The sequence below is a fragment of the Apus apus genome, chromosome 2 (genome assembly GCF_020740795.1).
Source record: "Apus apus isolate bApuApu2 chromosome 2, bApuApu2.pri.cur, whole genome shotgun sequence".
Classification (NCBI taxonomy): Eukaryota; Metazoa; Chordata; class Aves; order Apodiformes; family Apodidae; genus Apus; species Apus apus.
This window is the reverse complement of record NC_067283.1, coordinates 71,008,782-71,030,518: the sequence shown is the minus strand read 5'-3', so window position 1 is coordinate 71,030,518 and position 21,737 is coordinate 71,008,782. Positions and strand designations below refer to the sequence as shown.

Here is a 21,737-nt window from a genome sequence, read left to right as displayed (position 1 = left end):
CATTCTTTTCTCTGAGCGACAGTCTTATGACAGCGAGGTGCATATGAAAGTGAAGTGCTATAGGAAAGTTTACTCTCATATGAAGTGGCAACAGAGAATTTGACTGTTGTCTTTTCCATCTTCCTGCTCCTTAAATATTTACCTGGCTGCTGTTTCCAACTCTTAGCTTGCAGGTAGAACTTGTCATTACCATTCACTTATGTTTACTGTATTTGCATGGAGAATAAGGTCTTGCTCCTCCTCAAATGAGTAAGTAAAATCAAAGACTTCATTTTATGTATAGTGCAAAAAAAAAAAAACCAAGAGAAAGCCCTAATCAGTGTTTTCAGGTTTGCAAAGTCTCAATGCAGTATCTAAATCCTCAGGGTTTTCACGGAGTCAAATGCCTTTGTTTTTCTGTCAATATGTAAAGTACAATGCCACAGAAAAAGTTATCCTGCAGGAACAGAAAACATGAACTGGTGTAATTTCATCAGGTGCCTTTCCATCAGGATCCTGGGCAGTTCACATTCAGCAGCAGCTGTTTTTCAAGAACACTCTCCCACTCAACCCTCAGAAAAAAAATATTCAAGTTTTCTTCCATGAAACCTCACTTCTTCTTTCTTTGCTTTTGCATCTAGTTGTACCTCCAGAAAGTGGAGCCATGAAGCCCTGACACTGAAAAATCAATATACTTTCATGATCATCATGCCAGAAGTTTTTTGCTTGTGGTCTTTTGTGTTTGTTTGGTTTTGGGTTGTTTTGTGTTGTTTTTTTTTTTTCTTTTTGGAAGCCTTACAGATGCATCTCTGGTTTCAGTGAAAGGCTTGAATAATATAAACAAGCAGCCATTCTGTTCCATGAGGAGCTTTTTAAAATATTCTTATTTTATTGTCATTACCTTATTGTTTTCGTATTATGAGCTACTTGTAGAAAAATACAGGAAATATGACTGCAATACAATCCTTTAATCAGGGATAGCTTTGTTCCAGTCATCATTTCCATTCAGTGTTGAAACTTTTACTGTGAAGAATACAATCAAACCTTGAATTTAGATGTCATATGGTGTTAATACTATGGTTTCATGTGATCTCTGTACCTACTAACTTCCGTAAGAGAACCTTTCTAAAAGTCCTTAGGAGATGTTTTGTCCATGATGCTATTTTCACGTAAATCCAGCTACAAAGTAGCATTTCTCAAAAGTACACAAACTTCTTCAGGAGAGCCATTTAAACTCTTTTAACCTAAGTCAGCTGGGGAATTTGTATTATCATATATATTAAATCTTTTTTTTTTCTCTCTCTCTCACAGATTATGCCATAATACCTCTGCTGTAGCATTGTTACAGCATGGGAGCTTTTAAAGGAAAAATAATTTTCTTTTTATACCTGAATTTATTTAATACACTAGTTATTTGTGTTATTTCTGTAAAATTCAGCACTGCAAGTAACTTCACTTTTACTGATTTGCAACCTTCCCCCAGTCTTGTTTTGGCTTATTCAGCAGCTGAGTGTTTATGGTTTTGAATGAAGAGCCGGAATTAGGTAAAGTATTTTTTAGATAAACTGTTATAACAAAAAGTATTTGTCGAAGAAAGTTAAAAGACTGCTCCCAAGCTGCTCAAAAGCAGAATGCAGCTACATACAGCAGGCAATGGCAATTCATTCTGTTCTTCCCAGTCCATTTTTTTAAAAAATCAGAGGCCTGTATCCTAGATAGGCTCAGTTTCAAAGGATGTTTTCAATACAAGGATTGTGTAAATAAAATTATTACTTACATAGCATTTATAAAAATGAAACTCCTAAGTTTTATTATATTACTTTTATGACATAAAACTAGGTGATATTAAAACACTTAACTTCTAGCTAATGGCTTGAATTAGGACTGAATAAAAGGCAATTGTTTTTATACTGAAATTATTATTTTAAGAAGGATTTCCTGGTTTCCAGGCACATATATACACACATATATAATGTACATTAAACCAAACTCCAGATAAAAGGCATACCTCCATGAGCACATTAAGGTCTGATCCAAATTTTATCAAAGCTAGTGGCAGTCTTTCCCATTTCAAACCAGATTTTGCAATCCATATTCACACGACCCTCCAGGGGATCCCTCAAGCTGATGTGGTTTTGCATGAGTTGGCCTCAAATGTCTGCTGCAGTTTCTAAAAACCCATTATAGGGCTGCAGTAGGAAATAATTTAGTCTAATTTAAGGAAATCATGGCATTTTTTATTTTCATAGAATTTTATTCTCATCCATCTGTTTACTCTTTTCTGAAGGCAGGCTGAAATGTTTTTTAGCCTGAAGACTGAACTAGTAAAAACACTGCCTGGAATAGTCTCAGCAAACATGTTTGTTCCACATCCCTTTCTTTGGTGCAGTATTTCCTTTGGTGGATTTCCTTTGCTCCTGGAAGAGAGCTGTCTAGCCTTCTGGAGCACAGTTATGAAGAAGAAATTCCTACATTTTACTGTGCAGGATGAAGGTGATTTTGGAAGTTAACATGACCTGAACAACACATGCACAAAAGATAGCATTTGAAAAATGTAGTGTGTGGCAGTGCTCTTAAAAAACTCCAGCCAGAAAATGCTCATTAGCTCCACCGCTGGCCAAAGAGTGGAAGACGGAGAAGAAAGGCTGGTCCGTGCGTTTTTCAGGAAAGCCTGCTGTGTTACCACCATAAAGTCAAATGCCAGAGCAGAATTCAGCCTTAGCCTTCTTGTTCTGTAATAAAGTTGGGTTCATTTGGTTTTCTTTAAACTTGGACAGAAATAATTTTGGCTTTTACTGCTACAGAGAAGAAACTTGTGAGGAGAGATGATACATTTTATTAAATCAGCACATGCAGGTGGAAAAAGCTCACTATTTAAACACAGTATTTGAACTTCAAATGAAGATTCAGTCTGTTTTTCCATTCAATTAGAAATGCAGTCAAATGAGGTTTTCTTCTTTGTCTAATTTTGTTGTGTTATTTTTGATGACTAGTTATGGGATTGTTTTGGTGTGGTAGTGCTTTTAAGAGTACTTGAACAGTGAGGTGAATATGACCAAAGTATTGGTTTCTGTAATGGTTTTGAGATAATTTCTTTCCATTGATGAGATATTTAGACTTTTTTTTCCGTGTAGGATGCTCAAAATATTCTGAAAACAAAGATGTAGGCATTCAAAAGCTGGGTGTTTACTACTGTTGTGTGTGGTTACCCATATTCATAACAGTCTTTCAGCATCATCTGTCTGTGATCACGTTTTTATTTGAAAAATAATAGTTGTCATGTTTGCTCTGTGATTTACATTATTTAAACAAAGGGGGAGAAAAGAATTTGAAACAGCTCATTCAATAGCATGACTAAGACATATGACAACTTCTTATAAAATGTTCACCATTATACGGCTGTAAGGCTGGAGTTCAGACCCCGCGCGCACACAAAAACAAATAATAACTTTCAGTCTGAAACAGCCTGGTGAAAGGATGCTGCCTCCTGGTGATTTATAGGCATATGAGCTTCCACTAAAATTGCATCTTAAAGGGAAATATTTTGTCCTCAGAGGAGTCCAACGTTGGCTCCAGCTGCTCTCAGCTAGTGGGTAAGCACAAGCAATGGGGTAACCATCAAAGTGGAGACAGTGGATGCTTCTCACATCACCTCTATCTTCTTTCCTGCAGGATTTTCTGCAAGGGGACTCCACCAAAGCCAGACAAAAGTTGAACTGGAAGCCAAGAGTCACGTTTGATGTGAGTGGCAGTTCCGGCATGTTTTCTACCTGCTGGGGTTTTGTATCTTCTAAACACACTCCACAGGGAGGGGAAGGGATCTTTGCATGGAGTGGCTTGGGCACATCGAGAAATCTCATTTTCAGTGCCCCCCCTATGGACTGCTTCTTGCTTTGAAGACAGCAGCCACCATGGTGGTATGTGGCATCCCTGTTGGCTCTGCCAACCTGCCCTGCAAAGGGCCTGGCAGGTTACAACATTTTGGAAAAGACCAGACCCCTGTGTGGAGGTGCCAGCAGGGAGACACAGGCTGTGAATTCAACAAGCCAGTTTCAAGAGCATCCCACCACTCCCATAACAGAGCTGGGGCCAGGTCTGGACCACTGTGGGAAGAGCCCAGCAAAGCCCCATCCCCTCCTTGTCCTGTTTTGGGGGCCTGGGAGTGTTGTGGTGACTGACGGTGCCTAATCATCCCCTGCACTGGGGCTCTCACCTACCTCTCTCCCTTCTCGCAGGAGCTGGTGAGGGAGATGGTGGATGCTGACGTGGAGCTCATGAGGAACAACCCCAACGCCTGAGCCACTTCTGGACCCAGTGGGTGTCGCAGGACCTGTGCTGGGGATGCACCCCACAGCCAGCATTGCCATGAGTCACTGGGGCCAGGGTTGGTGGCCATCCCTCCCCGTGATAGTTTTATTGCTGGCCTGCCTGTGTGCAAAAGCCCAGTTTTATCCCACCCTCCACACCCTCCCGGTGCCTCTCTTCCCACACATTATCCCAGGGTCAGCCCTGCCTGGGCTAACTCTGGCTCCTGCCATTAACTGGGAGCGGTCACAAACACACCCCCTCCTGATACTAGACCTGAATTATTGATCAGCCAGCAAGCCCTCTGAATTCCTTTTTTATAATGAAAACTCACCTTTCTATTACCTAGGACCTCCAGCACATTTTTAGTACTTTCTCCTATTTGAAAAGAAAAACCGAGTGTCCCTGGTTCTCCACCCCTCAAACTCCCCTTTTCTCCAAGCACCAGCAGCAAACCTCTGGCGCTAACATGGGCTCACCACTCCTCCGGCCCTTGCTCCACAGCTTCCCCTCTTCTGCCTTTCCTGAACACTCCTTGTTTTTCTTTCCTGCAGCCTTACCTCCACCCCAGCGGCCCATTTCCACCACTTGAACTTTGTAAACGTTTAGATAACTTGATGTAACTTGCAGTGAAATTGCCTATTGCCAATGCCGAATTAATTCCTAATTGCTGGAATTGCTTTCAAACCAGTCAGCGGGGGCTTGTAAACCTTTTCCAGATCTTCATTTCAGAGTGTGTGTGCGTCACAGACAGCCTTTTTGTCCAGCACCTTCCCGATCCAGGGATTTAGGGTGCTTTGATTTTTGCCTCCCCCACACACACACACTAGAATCAACCCATTCCCTTTCCATCCTCTCCCTGCTTACTATAATTAGACCTTGGACAAGAGCTTGAACCATCTCAAAAGATGACTTAATAAATAAACATAAAATAAATTGTAAAAAGCTTTGGGAAAAAAAAAAAGTTCAAGGTGAGTAAATATTTTTGTGCTTTCGTGCCAAGCTACCCGGGTTGTCCAGAGGTTGTCAAGCCCGTACACTTCCCGTTGGTTTAGAATCTTCTACCCACCAATTACTCCCATCACTCTTAGCTTTATGTCTCGAAACGAGCAAAGGGCAAGACACGCAAGGGAGAGAGACACAGGAGGAAGATGCACCTTCGCCGAGTGCACCGCTTATTTTTTTATTTTGTATTAGGAGGGGGGACACCTCTCTTAAGAGGGGAGCAATGGGGCGGAGAGGCTGAGCGCGGAGCTGGGGGCCGTGGCTCCGGCTGCCCTCAGGAGCAGTTTGATGATGGAAGAAGTGGTGCGGAGGGACGGGAGGGGGCTCGGGACCAGCCTGCGGGGAGCGGGTTGCCGGAGAGAGAGGGCTCTTTGTGCCTCTGGCGTGAACGGCCGGCATTTTCCAGAGGTGCAGTGGAAAATGTGCGAGCTGGCGGTAGCCACGGCCCTGGGCGCGGAGGTGCGCGGAGCGGTGCGCGCCAGGGCAGCTGGAGCCACAACTTCCTTCGGAGGAAAGGGAAAGGAGGGAGCCCGGTGCCTGCTCGGGATCCCTTCCTGCAGGTGCAAGGAGTCCGCGCCCTCGCAAGCTGGCTAGGAAGGGAGTGGCGGGACCTGTCGGGTGAAGGAGAGGTGTCCCTGTTGCACCTTCAGCCCCCAGGCACAGGCGGCGAGGCTCGGCGGGGCTGCCCCGGCACAAACCAAGGCCGAGTGGGTCGCGGACGCCTCGTTCATGGGGAGGCCTGGAGGCCGCGCACACATTGCCTCTCGCCTCCCGCGTGTATATACCCCCTTCACCATGGGTATATTTATACAAAGCCCCCTGGAGCATTTTCTCTTCGAACGGGTACGACTACTCTGCGGCTGCGCCTTTTTAGAGTAATAACAACAACAACAACCCCCCCTCCCCGCGGGTGCGTGTCTCCCTCCCAGCAGTGTTCACACCGCCTGGGTCCCCTGCATCGCCCCGGTGCTCCGCGCTTTCCCCCTGTGCCGCGGACACCCACCAGGCTGCGTCTGTGCTCTGCAGACCGCCGCCGGACACCCCCACGGCCGAGGGGCTCCCCCCCGTGCCCAGCGGTTTTCCCCCCGCCCTGGGCCGCAGCCGGTGGCGGAGGGGAGGGGGCGAGCTCCTCCAGCCCAGCCGCACCGAGGGCTGACCCCCCCCTTTAGCAGCGCCTCGGAAAAACGGTCACGGTCTGCGGGTGGAGGATTTTTGGTGGGGCACGCAAGAAAAGAATAATAATAAAAAAGTATTAAAGCGGTCTTATGACAAGGGATTTTTTGTATTACTCGGAAGTATTTTTTTCTTACAGTGATTCACTGGGAGGCTTGCTGGTACATCTGAATATTAGTTCACACATCTTGCAGAGGGCTGGGAACCTTTACATAAGCTGCCAGTTTTCCTTCCACCTCGGAGGTTGTTTTATTTTTTTTCCTTTGGCATCGCTAACTGTGGCACATTCAAGAAAAGAGTTTTTATTCTCCATTTTCGGTCTCTATATTCGGCGGCGAGCGGGAAAGGGGATGAGAAGGCAAAAATTCCAGACCAAGGGTTCCTTCCACTGTGACCTTGTGCTGAATGTTTTTTTCTGCTTTTGCAAAAATAAATACAAATAATATATTTTTGTTAATGGTCGTGACAGGACAAATTGTAAGTCCCAACACTGCCCCGCTGCTTTTTTTACAATTTGGCGAAGGTTCGAACTGCTTTTCGGTTTCACCACCACCACCTTCCGACCCGACTTTTAATTCCTGCTAAAGTACCGCTCTTTACAGTGACCACGGAATCACTTCTTGAAAACGAATTAAATAAATAAAAACTTGTAAAACCACGCGGTAATGTAGGGAGATGGTATCTATGGAAGTACTTAATCCACTAGTTACAGACTAATGATCCATACATCGGTTTAATGTGTATGTCAAGCGTTCTGTGCGCGCAGGTACGGAAAGATAACATCCCCCCTCTGCTCGTATCCTGTCTTATCTGGGGTCATTACAGTTTTGTTAATTTAAAAGGGCAGCTCCAACAGTAAATAACCGAGCATCTTCCAACCTTTTCTTTCACAAGCGTCCCACCGGTTGCAGCGAACAAAGCAAAGGGCAAGGTGGGTTTTGCTTTTGCTCCCCGGCACGCCCAAGGGAAGCTCAGCCCAGCTCTGCCGGCGGCGGAGCGTCAGCTCTGCCAGGGGAAGGCCGGTCTCTCGCAGGGGCCAGCCTGAGGCCGCCCTGCCTGTCGGGGGGCCCCCGCCGCCTGCTGCGGGCCGGCTCCTGCCCGGGCAGCCTGTCCCACCGCTTCCTGGGAAGTGAAGAGGAATACCCTACGCCCCTTCTACGGGGGGAAGCGAGATTAAGTAATGGCAGCGCTGGGGCAGAGGGGGCTGCCCGGGCGTGCGCCCCGTCGAGAGGAAGGGGTTCAGGCGGGCAGGGAGAGTAGAACGGGCCCAACTCCTGCCCGGCCAGTTGCGGAGGGCCGGAGCCCGCTGGGGACAGTCGGCCTGGTCCTGCCTGCAATTCCCTGCTCCGCAGTGCCGGGGTTAGGAGCAGCGCAGGCAGGGCTCTCTCCCCCGCGCCCGCTGCTCTGGTATCGCAGCCATAACTCGGCTACTCGCCTCTGCCGTGCGGGCTTCTGCCCGTCCCCCAGAGCCTTGTTCTGCCAAAGGTAAAACAACCAAGAAAGCTTTTTTTAAAAAAAAAAAATTTATATATATATATATAATTCCCTCTCCTGAGGCGCTTCAGGGGTGCTTGGGACCACCAGCCACTCCCCGCAGGCAGCCAGCAGTCCGACGGAGGTCTGCCGTGCAGTGGCCTCACAGGAGCACAAACCCCTGCCACCTCTGCCAGAGGGCCGGGACGAGGGTCGGCCCTGTCCCAGGGCCCGCCGGCGGCGCAGCCGGCCCCGCTCGCCGCCCTCCTCCCCGGCCCCGCCGCGGAAGGCGGGCGAGACAAAGCCACGGGGGTTTCCTCGGGGTCGCTGGGCAAAACCGCCAGCGCCATCTAAAAATACACCTTCTACTCGCAGCGCCAGCCTGAAGGGTAAAAGCAAAAGGGGGCTGGGGCGGGAGGAACAGACAGGCTACTCGGGCACTCACACGCCGGGGTAAGTAAGTGGTGGGACATAACGCCGCTGCCAGCCCTAGACACGCATGGAGACTGATCGATTTCTGGAAGGGTATTAAGAAAAATAAAACTCAAGTGTAAGATGGGGGAACGGAGGAGTCCCCTGCCTGCATCCTCCTCACATAAAGCAGCCGCGTCCCCCCGGGTGGACACAAGGGTCACATCCTCTTCCCTCTCCTCGCCCAAGCGGGAGGGCAGGCACGGGGCTGCCCTGGGGCAGCGCGGGGAGAGTGGCACCGGCATCGTCAACCAGGCGTCGTCGTCCCCCCGCCCCGCGCCCGTGGGCGACTGGTTTGCAGTGGTGGGAGGCGAGGGAAGGCCCCCAGCCGGCTCGCAGGGCCGCGCTCCTTGCCTCCCCTTGTGACCCCCATTCACCTCGGATACTTCGCTGGCGGAACATTGTCTCCAGACACAACAAAAGCAGAAAGGAGCGCTGGAGCAGGCAGAGCTCCAACGTTTTGACGGGTGGAAGACAAACATTAACAGATACGTTGCAATTATTTGGTGATGGGGCTAGGAGAGGCGGGAGGGAGAGAGGTCGGTTAGCAGAAAGAGACGCTAATTGCAACCTTTGCTTTGCTAATGAGCTCGCACCGCTTCATTCCATGCTCCGTTCCCCCCCCTCACCCCCCTCCCCCGCTTCGTTCCCCCCTCCCGGCGGAGCGCTTGGGGGGCGGAGAATGGCGTCAGGAGAAACCGGTAATTTTTTTGCAATTCGTTATTCGGTTTTAAATCCATCCCATCCTTGAGAGGCGAGGTTAGAAGCGCTGGCCGCGAGCACTTTCATAAATCCTCGCTAAGGGAGAGCGGCAAGCAGCTCCTCGCCCTGCTCCCTGCCTGCTGCCAGCACCGTGCGCCCCGTCCTGCAGCCCTTAGCGGCAGCGCGGACAGCCGCGGGGGACCCCTGTGCCAGGGCGATCTGCCCCTCCGCCCGTTCGCAGCTGCAGACCTACATCACACCACTGGATCGGGGAAAAATACATATATGAAGACATACACATAGACAGGAGTTCCAGTAGAAACTCGCATTAAAAAGGCAGTGCGAATGTATTTGTACTGGGCAATCTTGCAAGCACCGACATTGTTTAAACAATTCTCTTCTGCTTTGGGTGATATTACCAGTACTTTTACATTATGGTTCAATTGAAAACATTCTTCTTTTTCCTTATTTCAAATATTTATTTATTTAAAAAAAAAAAAAATTAAACTCGGCCCCTGAAATGTTCTGGCAAGTAAATAAATTCCAGGAACGCTGGGGGGGAAACGGCTATAGCGTTTCTTCTAAATCGAGCGCTCCCCTTCCGAGGAACGACGGCTTTAGCGATACGACCTGTTTATTCATCGATTCATCTAATATATAAATATCCTGAACTCATGAGTGTAATAATTTGCGTGTCGGGTTTGTGTTGTTTTTTTTTTTTTCTTTCCTACTGGAGGAAAAGCAGCTATTTTAAGAGTTAATGGTTCTAAATGTGTTGGTTTTCCTGCATTCTCCCCAGAGGTGATGGGGGCTGGAATGGAGGGGAGATTCCAGTTTAAGGGTTTCATTGTTATTGTTTTAATTCTGCTGAACGCAGCCTAAAGCAGCTGACCTGAATGTTGGGTAATACACTATGCGACCAGGCCCCTTGACACCTAAAGGTCAGGTGAAAGTCTCCAGCAGGTAAATCGAGGGCCGGCTGCCTGCCCAGCTCACTTGCTCTCTGGCTCACAAATTGTTCCCTTCTGCCCACCCAAGTCGTTTCAAGCTGTGTTTACTTAGGGGGCAAAAAAATTGCCGACCACCCAATTCCCATCCAGCCAGAGAACCTTTGAGCCGGTAGCCCGGGCTGCCTTCCCGCCAGCCCAATATTTTTTAATCGCTATTATTCTGCGGCACACACATACCAACCAAGGCGCAGGTTACGGGCCTAGAAAGTCGCAGAGGTGCGCGCAACAGGCGTGTTTGATTAGGAGGCGCGGGCGAAACCCCTCCCAAATATCCTGCCGGCTCACCGCAGGGTGGGGGCGTTTGCCCGCTGTCTTCCCGACCCGCACAGCGCAGAAAACCGGCGGGTTGGCGAAGCAAGAGAAGCTGGGTCAGGACGAGAGAAGCCCTCGGATTGCAGGGGCTTCCCTACGGGGTTGTACCGCTGCCTCTTCTCCGCACATCGCGGCCCCCGACGGCGCTGCTCCCCCGCGCCTGGCCACCCCCCTGCACCCACCGCCCATCGGCTGTCCCGCAGATACCGCCTCCGCAGTTGCTTCCCAAATATCTGGGCGCCAGCAGCGTTCCCTACCAAACTAAACACAAGGGAGTTGCTTGCAAGTGACACCGAGGGCCCCTGATTCTGCTGGGCAAGCTGGGTCTTATTTCTTCGGCCCTCCAGGCCTTTTGGGACGCCTTCCTGAAAAATAGCGGGGGGGTCCTGCACTCTTCCCCTGGGTCCACTGCCGTTTGCTACCGCTGCCTGCACCTCCAGCCACTGGGCTAGGGCTAGGAGACTCGCCCGTTGTCAGAGGTGCATGTATAAAGTTTTTTTCGGGGGAGGAGGGAGCATTGCGGTGAGCGGTCCCCGGTGCCGGCCGCGCTCCGCAATGCCGGGATGAGGGACCGCAGCCCGGCCCCGCAGAGACTCCCTCGCGCAAGGAGCCGGCCCTCCCCCGCCGATGCGGCTATTGTTTCGTTCAATTAGGCTCCGCTTGATAAAAAACAATCGCTCGTTAACCCTCGCCCTCCTCCCTCCCGGCTGGTGTATTGTGAATGGCGACATCGTCTCCCTTGACCCCCGTCTCCTTTCTGTCTTTCTGTCCCCTGAAAAATGATTCCGCGAGCTCTGATTGAATTTTATTCCTTCCTGACCTGGCCCGTTTTTATTGCATGGACACCATCAATCTTGACCTAACGCGACGTTTGTTTATTACTTTTGAAAGAAGCGAATGGCTTTATGAGCCCCAGTGTAATTAAACCAGGAGGGCTACGTTCACCGCGGCACCGCACCACCTTTTGGGGTGGATTCACAGCCCAGACAAACCGCCAGGCAGGCGAGGCAGAAAGGGAAAAGGAAATTTAAAAAAAAAAAAATACTAAAACCAAACCAAAACTAAAAGAAATCCACACGGGAAGGGTAAGTGGGTTCCTCCCAGCCCGAGACGCCGGCGGATGGAAACCCGTGCGCGTCTCAGGGGAGCAGCACCGAGTAGCCAGCTCCCTTACGCCACACTTTAGGCCCGGAGCGCCTCTTGCTCAGCTTGCCGCGTAAACCTGTGCTCGCTCTACCGCGCTGCCCCGACTGCGCGCCGGGGCTCGCCACCTGCGTCCCCTCACAGCGACAAGCTCGCCCCCCCGACGGCACCCACCGCCGCTATTCATCCCCCTTGCCAGAAAACCCACCCGCAGGTCTTCAAATCAGTGAAGCATTTAGCCAACGTACCCGGCCCCAACACAAGGAACTGGGAAAAAACGGACCCACCACCCCGAGGAGCTTAAATTACTTTACAAGCGAAATTAATTGAAAGCTAACGTTCAATTAGCGGTTGCTGTTGAAATGAGAGATTTCGGGAAAACGATGAGGAAGCGTTTCCAAGAGCCTCACCACAGCGCTCCCCTCTACCTGCCTGTGCGCAGCGCAGCCATGTGCGCGCCTCGGCATTGCACGCTTTAGCCTACGCCAGCAAGACGACGTAATGAAGACTACGCGTTGTTAGCTCATCAAGCTCATCTTCACGTGGGTGCCGAGAGGCGCTCAACCTCCCCCCACACACACCTTCCTCCACCCCCCCACCCCAGACCGTGCGCGACAGCTCCTTTCTGCCATGCGGCACCACCCTAACTCCCGCAAAACCCGCACCGGCCTTGGCGTGCGCCGCTTGCGACTCGCCCGCAACGTCCAAGCAAAGCCTCCAGACAGAGCGAAGCTTTAAGCAACGTATTTTTTTGGGAGGCGAGGACAGAGAACAGCGTGCTGCCGTAGTAGAGCCGGCTCGTCAACAGGCTGCAACCGCAGGGTGACAGCGTTATGAAGTTAAGCCTGACTACGAAAATTATTCCCGTGGTAACTTCTGAATGCCTTTCCGGAGCTAGGTGGCTTTCAGAAAAGGCCTCAAATATTGTAAAACACCGATTTGGAAACTATCTCTTAACATTCCCATCCTCAGCACAGTCTCACCATGCTCTCCACCTGACCTGGCCTGTGGAGGTAGGGAAGGGTTTTTAAACCATGTCCTCTCGACTATTTGCATGCACTCCTCTGCTGCTTTTTGTTATGGCCTTAGCAGAACATAATAAGAACTGTGATTGCTTTAAAAAGAAATTCTGGGAAGGAAACCTAGAAAGGATAATATTTCTTTTACCCATGTTTTCATCAGTTTAAGTGGCAGATGAGCAAATACAAGTTAGAAACCACCAGAACCAGCTAAACGGAATGGTCCCTCAAATGAATTAAATGGGGAAAAAAGTGTGGGGTTTTTTCCTAGGTGAAAAGCAAAGCAACAGTTTTGAAAATTTTCAGTTTGAGGTAAAAATACAACAAAAAGCGCCGTGCTAACCTGGCACCTAATGGACCACTCTACAGTCAAGGCTGGGGCCGAGTGTCCCCGCTGGCCGGACGGGCTGCCACCACACATGCAGAGCTGCCTGACAGAGGCACCTTCCAGCTGCTGCCTGGGCCCTCGTCCCGTGCCCAGCTCCGTGCAGGGTCGGACTGCATCTCTTTTGGCCTTCAGGGCAGGCCCAGTTCTGCTGGGAGACAATCATAGGTCAGAAGGGACAAGGACACTCGGCTTTGCTTCCTGTGCTCAAGGGGAGGAAAGCACAAGAGGGACAAGGATCCGAGCCCCGCGCTGGGCCTCGCTGCCCGGGGGCGAACACCCCCGCCCTGCTGCTTTGCACCAGCCCGGGGAGGTGTCCAAGAAGGCCGCCGGGTCTTTCCCTCCACCCCCGAGTAGCAGCAGCAGTAAAATCTCACGCCGGAGGCCCTGCCCGGCGGAGAAGAGCGGCCAGCCCACCTCCGCGCAGACCCGCGCAGCGCCGCGCAGGCCACCTCCCGCTGCCAAGCCCGTATGATTCACTGCCTACCAGGGGGACTTTCTACACCTCTAATGTTATTTTCGTTGTGAACAATTTATGTGCGGAGGGGGAGACAAAACGATAATGAAGCTGACTATGTAATAATTATAATAATAATAGCAACAATAATAGTAATAGTAATAGTAATAATAATAATAATAATAATAATAATAATAATAATAATAATAATAATAATAATAATAATAATAATAATAATTTTATAACCCGGCCTGTCGCACTGAGAACAGGGAAGTGACCTCCGCCGCCACCATGCATATCACTTGAGGAAAGGGATCCCCTCCGGGGACACAGGATCCTGGAACGACCTACCCGGCGGCGGAGAGGGACATTTCCCTTTACCCCCCTTCCTGACAGCGAGCAGTCCCCTAGCCAGGCGAACCCACTCCACCCGCCCCTTCTGCAGCCAAGGCCGCGGGGGAGCGCAAGTTGCGCGGCCGTCCCGCGGTGCTGAGGCCGCGAAGGGCAGCGAGGCGGCCGGCGCATTAGCAGTGATTAGAGACGGCACTTGTTCCACCTCCCTACAGCCCCCCCAGCTCCCCTAATGGAGCAGCACCACTGACAATGCAATGGGTGATTAAACAAGCCGAGCTAACAACTACTTTCCCTCCTATTTATTTTCGCCACAAACAGCCTACCGCTGGAGACCGCTGAGAAAACCCAAAATACAGGAAAGCCGGCGCCTGATCGAAGCAAAAATAACAGGCAAACAGTACATGCTGTGGCCTCTCTACCCTCTCTTTTCTTTAATTTTTAGTTTAAAAACCGGGCGGAGATGGGGGAGGGGGGAGTGCGGGAAAAGCGTTACCACGCAGCCACCTCGCTGGCAAACCCAGCTGCCTTGGGGCACAGGGAGCTTCCGCCGCCCGGGTTCCCCTTTCCAAGGAGGGGGAGCGAAGGAGGGAGGCAGCGAAAGCCCCGCTGTGCCCCTGGCCCGACAACCCCGCTCACACAGAGAGGGGAGGCGGGAACTTCCAGCTCATCTTCCCTCCCGTTCGGCACTGGGGGAGGAACGGTGGGGAGCAGAAGGTGAGCTCGACCGAGGAATAAGTAACGTTTTATTTCCTTTTGCTGGTCAAAAACAGTGAGCTGAGAGAAAAACGTGCCCCCGGAGCGAAGGCGGTCAGCTTTTGCTAGTTCTTCGCTTCAGCTTTACTGTAAACCGGACGACGGAGCTTTTGAATTTCCCTTACCCAACTTAGCAAACAAATAAATATAAATAAGGCCAGTAATCTCCACAGAGGTACTAGGACGAAAAAGCAAAGACTCTGCGATGCTTAAATAAACATATTTCAAGCCAACGTTATAAAACGACACTCCCTCCCCCCCTTTGCATTCGATATGATGAAGGTGTTTTCTGAGTATTAGATTATCGCTTTGGAGGAGAAGCGCATTTCAAAAGCGAGGTAATAAGGTTTAACTGTAAATACCTTTGTATTTATTTACAGTGTAACCCTTAACAATGCAACAGCAATTACTGCTAAGTGTTGCCTTTAGATAAGAGATACTGATAGGAAACTGTATTATCTTGAAAGCAAACTTTAGGCCTTAAATATCTGTAATCAAATAATCTTCTTCCCAAGTCTAACTGACAAGGCAGATTCTTTTAAGTTAATGAATTTATTGCATTTCGGTGGTTATTTACAAAGGGGGAAGGAAATCCCCATTGCCCGTAGGTTCTTAATTGCAAATTGTCCAGAAGGTGAGATTCTCGATCTGACAAGACGTCAGTCTGAGCAGCACTCATCTACTACCCTGGCCATAATTATTTTTTCTTTTTCCGATTTAAGGAAAAAAGAGGGAGGGAAGGAGAAAAAAAAAACACAAAAACAAACAAACAAAAAACCCAAACAAAAAACAACACCCCACCCCAACTATATAAGAAAATTTCTGCCACACAAACTCTTTCTACAAGAATTACAGACTGAACAATTAGGGCACTTCCAACAGACCAGCAATGTCCCTAAAGGACAGGAGTAAAGCAGAACTATAAAGGTGTAAAGGGTAGACTGTACAAGCAGCCTTTAATCCAGCTACTTCCCTTATCTGAAAAAAAAAAAAAAAAAAAAAAAAGGCTTAAAAAATATGTCTTACAGAAGCGGCTTCACAGATGTGACTGCACGCATTGCTATCAACTCTACAAAGAAGTGCTTTATATGCTTACATGATATTTAAGAATATACATACTACAGAATATCTGGCATCTACTGTGTTTAGAAACATATGCAATGCTTATATGGAGCTATAAATAAATATGTAATCCTTCTTTAAATATAGATACATATGTAAATCCTAAATATAAATACATTTGCAATACACACACAGAGATCGATAGCTCGATATATACACGGTTACACAAGGCAGAAATCTAGTGCATGTACTTCTACCTACGAGTGATTGCTTAATATAGCCTTACATGGCATATTATTTGAAAAGCCGTAACGTTGTCATTCTACTGGGTATAGTCAAATATTTCCAAGTCTTGTCCATCAATTGCTAAGAAAACGTATTTGTTTATTTGCCAACTCAGAGCTGCCATGGGAAAGTATCTTTTTTCTTTTTTCTTTTTTTTTTTCCCTTTTTTTTTTTTTTTTTTTCCTAGCGGATAAGGGGAGCTGACTAAGTGGAACATATTGCAGAAGAGACTGAAAAGGGATTTTTCGACCTGGCAGTTCCTAAATGGTCTTTGGAATTTGTGCGGAGGGGAACGAGCTGTTCCAGCGACAAAGTTAGTTATTAAATCCCTTTTCCTTCTCTTTCTCTCGCTCTCTCATTTAAAGTATTAAAATATACAGACGTGTAAAGGATCATTCCAACTGAATGGTAATTTATTAATAAACAAACAATGCAATACCTTCAGAATATTTTCAACAAAAAAAAAAAAAGGAAAAATATTGATAGAATAAGATTAATACAGTTTCCCTTTTTATATATATAGTGAAAAAATCAGCGTTTCAGTCAATTTTAACGTCACTTTTCAGGGAAGGGGAAACACTTTCTGGCGTTTGGTCCGCAACATCCAACTACAAATTAAAAATAAATTACTATGTCGCAATTTACATTTTAAAACAAGTCCATGTAAAAGAAGAAGGAGGGAGGGGATGTAGGGGGGGGGAAGCTGGTACTCTATGCTGGACTTTTCGCCCCCTTTTAAACACGGGGCATGACAATGCCTTGAGGGATGGGGAAGAGAGCAGGGTGGGGGACGGGAAAAAAAGGAATTTCTCAAAGCAATTTAAAAAACAAAACAAAACAAAAACAAACTTACGTGTTATTGGAGTAACACTGTCCTTTAACAAACCAAGACATGCTTTAGGGCTGTCTCTGTACAAAACTTTTCGCGTGCGCTCCCTTCCCTCCGCGGGAGCGGGCCGGGTTGGGGGGGGGGGGGGGGTGTCCAGCGGCGCGATGCTGCGCGGCGTCCCGGCGGTGGTCTCCCCGCGGCGGGGCGCGCTCAGAACTTGCCGCAATCGTAGACGAAGGCCCCGGAGGTGCGGTAGAGCGGCTGGCTGCCGGGGAAAGCCATCTGACAGCTGCCGCCGCCCCCCGCCCCGCCACCGCCGCCGCCACCGCCCGCCGCCCCGCCGCCCCCGCCGCCGCCGCCCGGCGAGGCGCTGAGGCCCAGCCGCGGCGCCTCGAAGACCTCCCGTGGGGCGGCGGCGAAGCCCTGCTGCGGCCCCGCGTAGCCCGCCGCGCCCGCCAGCGGGCCCAGCTCTCCCGCCGCAGCCGCCGCTGCCGCCGCCGCCGCCGCCGCCTGGTTGAGGTACCAGGAGGCCAGGCGGCCCTGGTGCGGGTGCGGGTGGTGCCCCTCCTGGTGGCCGCCCGCCGCGCCGCCCAGCCCGCCGTGCCCCAGCGCCCCGCCGCTGCCGCCCCCCGTCCCGCCGCCCGCCGCCCCGCCGCCGCCGCCGCCCGCGGGCATGGCGTAGTCGGGCAGCGGCTCTTCGGCGGGGCTGGCGGCGGCGGCGGGCAGGTGGCCGGGTCGGTCGGCGCCGCCCGCCGCTGCGTAGAGGCTCATGGCCTGCATGTTGCAGTGGTAGGTGCCGGTGGCGGCGCCGGCGGCCGCCTGGCCGCAGGGCGAGCCGTAGACCGAGCTGTGGCCCGGCGAGTATCCGCCGAGGGAGAGGGCGGGCGGGATGCCGGTGCGCGGGGCGGCGGCGGCGGGGGCCAGGAGGCCGGCGCCCAGCTCGGCGGCGGCCTGCGGCGAGCCCCGCAGAGAGGTCATGATGTTGTCCACACTGAAACCCGGGCCGTGGTGGTGGGGCGGCGGCGGGGGCGGCGGCGGGGGCGGCGGTGGCGGCTCGGGGGCCTCCAGGCTGAGGGAGCGGCTGGAGGGGAGGGTGCTGCGGGGGCTGCCGCCGCTGGAGAGGCTGCTGCTGCTGTCGGGGCTCTCGATCTTGGGCACGGCGCCGAGCGGCGGCGCGGCGCCCGGGGGGGACACGGCCTGCGGAGGCGAGGCCGTGCCGTTCTCCGTCTTGATGTCCTGGATGCGAACGGGCGGCGGCGGCGGCGCGGCGCTGCCCCCGGCGGGGCCGCCCTCGGGCTCAGCGGTGGTGGCGGCGGGCGGCGGCGGGCGCGGCGGGGCATGGTCCTTGAGGTGCAGGCGATCCTTCTCCTCCTTGTCCTTTACTGCGTCCTTCTTCTTGAAGCGGCGGCGGCGGCGGAGGAAGCTGCCGTTCTCGAACATGTTGTAGGAGTCGGGGTCGAGGGTCCAGTAGCTGCCCTTGCCGGGCTTCTTGTCGTCGCGGGGCACCTTGACGAAGCACTCGTTGAGGGAGAGGTTGTGGCGGATGCTGTTCTGCCAGCCCTGCTTGTTGTCCCGGTAGAAAGGGAACCGCTCCATGATGAACTGGTAGATCCCGTTCAAGGTGATCTTCTTATCGGGAGCGTTCTGGATGGCCATGGTGATGAGGGCGATGTAGCTGTAGGGCGGCTTCACCATATCCTTGGGCTGCGGCGGCGGCGTGTAGGGCCCGTAGGCGCGGGCCATGCCGGCCGGGTACTGCTCGTGGGCCGGGTGGGAGTACATGCTCATTGGGGCCGGCATGGCCGTGTAGCCCCCGCCGGCCGCCGCCGCCGCGGCGCGGTAGTAGCTCTGCTCTCCGCCGAGGTACGGCACCACTCCCAGGGAGTTGGGACTGGACACGGAGTAGCGAGCCTGCATGTCCTCCCGTCAGCTTTCCCCCACCCTCCCCGCCGGACCAAACAGCTCGTCCCTTCCCCCTCCACCCCTCCGCCGCTCCGCGGACCGAGCTGGACCGGGCGGCCGGGCAACCCCCACCCCCCCACCCCCCCGGCGGAGCGCGGAAAAAGGGAGAAAGAATAACGACGGCAGCGCCGAAAGTCTCCTCTTCTTCGTCCGGGAAAAGCCCACCGGCAAGCTCCCGCACTCCGCGCGGAGGGGAGGGGGGGGGGGGGAGAAAAAAATCAAAAATAGGGGGGAAAAAAGAGGGGGATGAAAAAGGGGAAAAATTGTTTATAAAAAGAAAACGGGGGAGGGGAAAAAATAATCGCAGCGGAGAAAGCAACTTCCAAACGCAGAAAGAGTATTAAGAAAATAAAACCTTTGCAAAGAGGCTCCCACGCTCCCAGTTCCTTGTTCCACGGGGATCTGCAACAAGTTGTCTGCAAAGGAGGGACAAAAGTAGAGGGATGTGTTTTGTTGGCTTTTTTTAAGCGAGCAGAAGAAGAAAAAAATCCACCTTCCCGATCTCCCAGTGCAAAGTCTCCCTCTCTCTCTCCCTCTCGCTTTTTTTCAGTCTCTTTTTCAGTCGCAGGCTGCTTTGGAAAGCATCGGAAAAACTCCTGAACTTTTGAGCATCCGTCACCACGGCGAGAACTTTTTTACGCACTTGGAGTTTTCTCCTTTTTTTTTCCTCCCTCTCCTCTCTTGGTCTCCTTTTTTTTTTTTTTCCTCTCTCTTTTTTTTTTCTTTTCCTCCTTTTGCAGGCGGCCCAGCTCCGCCCCGTCGAGCCGTGGCGACCAATGAGGGCTGGGAGACACCCGGGGCTCTGAATGAGGAGGGAAAAAAAAGGAGCGAGCGAGAAAAAAAAAAAAAAAAAAAAGGAGAGTAAAAAAGAAGGGGAAAAAAAATCTCCGCAGCAGCCCTGAGAGTTGCAGCTCTCGGGGACCGGCCACACACGCTCGTCGGCACACGCTGCCGCCTTGGGCGCCGCGGAGCTCCGGGCTCTCGGGGGCCCCTGAGCACCCACGGGGACCCTCCCGCGCCCGCGGATATTGGGCGCCGACCGGCGAGAGTGTTACAGCCTGCCGGTCCCCCTCGTCCCCGCGTCCTTACGCGCACTGTCACCCTGGCACACGCGCCCCGGGCACACGCGCGACATGCATGCCTACACTGATCTCTGTGTGTGTGTTTATGTATATACATATATATATATGTATGTGCTCCCTCAGAGCTCTTCCGAGCCACGCGCTCGGCCACGCGTGTTTCTCCCCGACTTTTTTTTTTTTTTTTTTTTTCCCCCTGGTTGGCCTTTCTTCTCCGCACGCTCCCGTCGCGCTCTCTCCTCCCCTTCCCCCCGGGCTGCCGCCCGTGTCGGCGAGCAGGCTCCACGCCGGTGTGCCGGCTCCCTCCCTGCCCTTCCCGGGCAGGAGGCTGTGCCTCTCTCCGGCTCCCTTCCACGTACACCACCCCCGGCCTCAGGCCGCGGGGACTGTGTGTGTGTGTGTGTGTGTGTGGGATGGGTTGCCCCTGCCCCACCAGCACCACCCTGCCTGCAGCCAGCTGCCCGCCCGCCTGAGCAAACGCTTCTGAAGGGATTGCATTCCTCCCGTTGACAAGGTTTTGACGAGCCCGCCAAAGCTCTTTATTAATCAGCCACCAAGGGCTTTCCTCTTTCCATCTGTAGAGCAAGCGCCCGCTGCCTCTGCTGTTTACAAACATGGGCGCTTTTCTTTGTACTGAGGTCTTTAGCTCGCTCCTTCAGGTAATTTTTACAGACCTTGTGGGATGTGATACGGAAAACCGGTCCTTGCTTTACTTATTTATTAATTTATCTGAGACGGAGAGGGCATACTTTTGTTCCTAATCTGACTCCGTAGTGTGTCAGGTGTGTCAAAAGAAGGAGGAAAAAAAAAAAAAAAAGGAAAGAGAAAGAAAGAAAGAAGGAAAAGAAAGAAAGAAAGAAAGAAAGAAAGAAAGAAAGAAAGAAAGAAAGAAAGAAAGAAAGAAAGAAAGAAAGAAAGAAAGAAAGAAAGAAAGAAAGAAAGAGAAAGAAAGAAAGAAAGAAAGAAAGAAAGAAAGAAAGAAAGAGGTACAATAAAAGGAATGTTCCTTAAACTGACCATTTCTGCTAAGAAGATTTGATTTGCGTTGCTGTTGCCTTTGTCTAAATATCTGAAAGAATATTTGGGATCTGATCAGAATACCACTTTAGCGGGACATCACAGGGTGCAGAGCGTGAGGACTTGGTTATTTATTTTTTAGATTCTCTTTTTAATTTGCTGTTATATTTGAAGAAAGAATTTTTTATTTTCGTACTTCGAACACGGGGAGATTAGTATACATATTTGCACAGCAATATATTTTACTAGTATTTCAGATATTCGAAGTCCAACCCCTTGCTCTTCATTCAAACTAGACTTCTGAAACTTCATTAGCTTTAATAATAGATCAGTTGAAAGGGACAAGCTGAAATCTATTTAATGGGGTAGAATTTGTACGGGAAAGCCGTGTGTGTGTTTGTGAGATTAATTACCCACCCTGATCTCGTGACACTACAAGTACGTCAAAAGACCCTTTTGGCTTCGCTGATTTCAATCCCCCTTTCCACACTTTTTACTGTGATCGATTGCTTTGGGGATCGTGTATTTGGAAAGTGTTAAAGGCGCATCATTTGCTTGGTGGTATTTTAACAGCTATGGCTTTTCCTCTGAAACATCAATCCGTTGGTTATTGAAAATTAAAATAAAATATGTATTTTAAATTATATGCAAGTAATGTGACGGAGGTAATTTATATAGCCTAATATCTGCTCCTTTTCATATTCAAACATAACGGGTCTCCTTTTGGTAATAAATGTCAGTCCTTTAATGGTGAATACATTATCCCGTTTAGCCTGTTGTATGTCATCGTCTGGAATCTTTCACCTGCTCCTGCCTAATTACACGTTTTTCCCTTTCCTCCCACCACGGCACAATTAATAAATGTGCAAGCACTGGATTAGATGTCAATTCCAACGCTTTATATTTTCAAAAACTGTTTCTTGCTTAGCTAAAAAAAAAAAAAGAAAAGAAAAAAAAAGAAA

The 21,737-nt window shown here is 50.7% G+C and overlaps 2 protein-coding genes across 3 annotated transcripts in view; one reads left to right on the top strand and one right to left on the bottom strand.

Annotated features, from left to right (window-relative positions):
- GMDS (GDP-mannose 4,6-dehydratase) overlaps nt 1-5,311 on the top strand; it is a 421,835-nt gene extending 416,524 nt beyond the window's left edge. Inside the window, exons 9-10 of one of the 2 annotated variants that reach the window (XM_051611499.1) lie at nt 3,652-3,720; nt 4,215-5,311. In XM_051611499.1, the coding sequence (XP_051467459.1) occupies nt 3,652-3,694 (43 nt within the window). In that variant the 3' untranslated portion in view covers nt 3,695-3,720; nt 4,215-5,311. The remainder of the gene's footprint in view (nt 1-3,651; nt 3,721-4,214) is intronic. The other variant, XM_051611498.1, reaches the window with a different exon arrangement.
- Nucleotides 5,312-16,927: 11,616 nt separating this feature from the next.
- Nucleotides 16,928-18,634, bottom strand: FOXC1 (forkhead box C1). The gene has a single exon (XM_051611207.1). It carries the CDS (start codon nt 18,632-18,634, stop codon nt 16,928-16,930), a length of 1,707 nt encoding a protein of 568 aa, XP_051467167.1.
- Nucleotides 18,635-21,737: the final 3,103 nt, after the last annotated feature.

Bases quoted from the DNA above. Each gene is read 5' to 3' on its own strand.
- FOXC1 (XM_051611207.1), bottom strand. From the start codon at position 18,634: ATGCAGGCTCGCTACTCCGTGTCCAGTCCCAACTCCCTGGGAGTGGTG.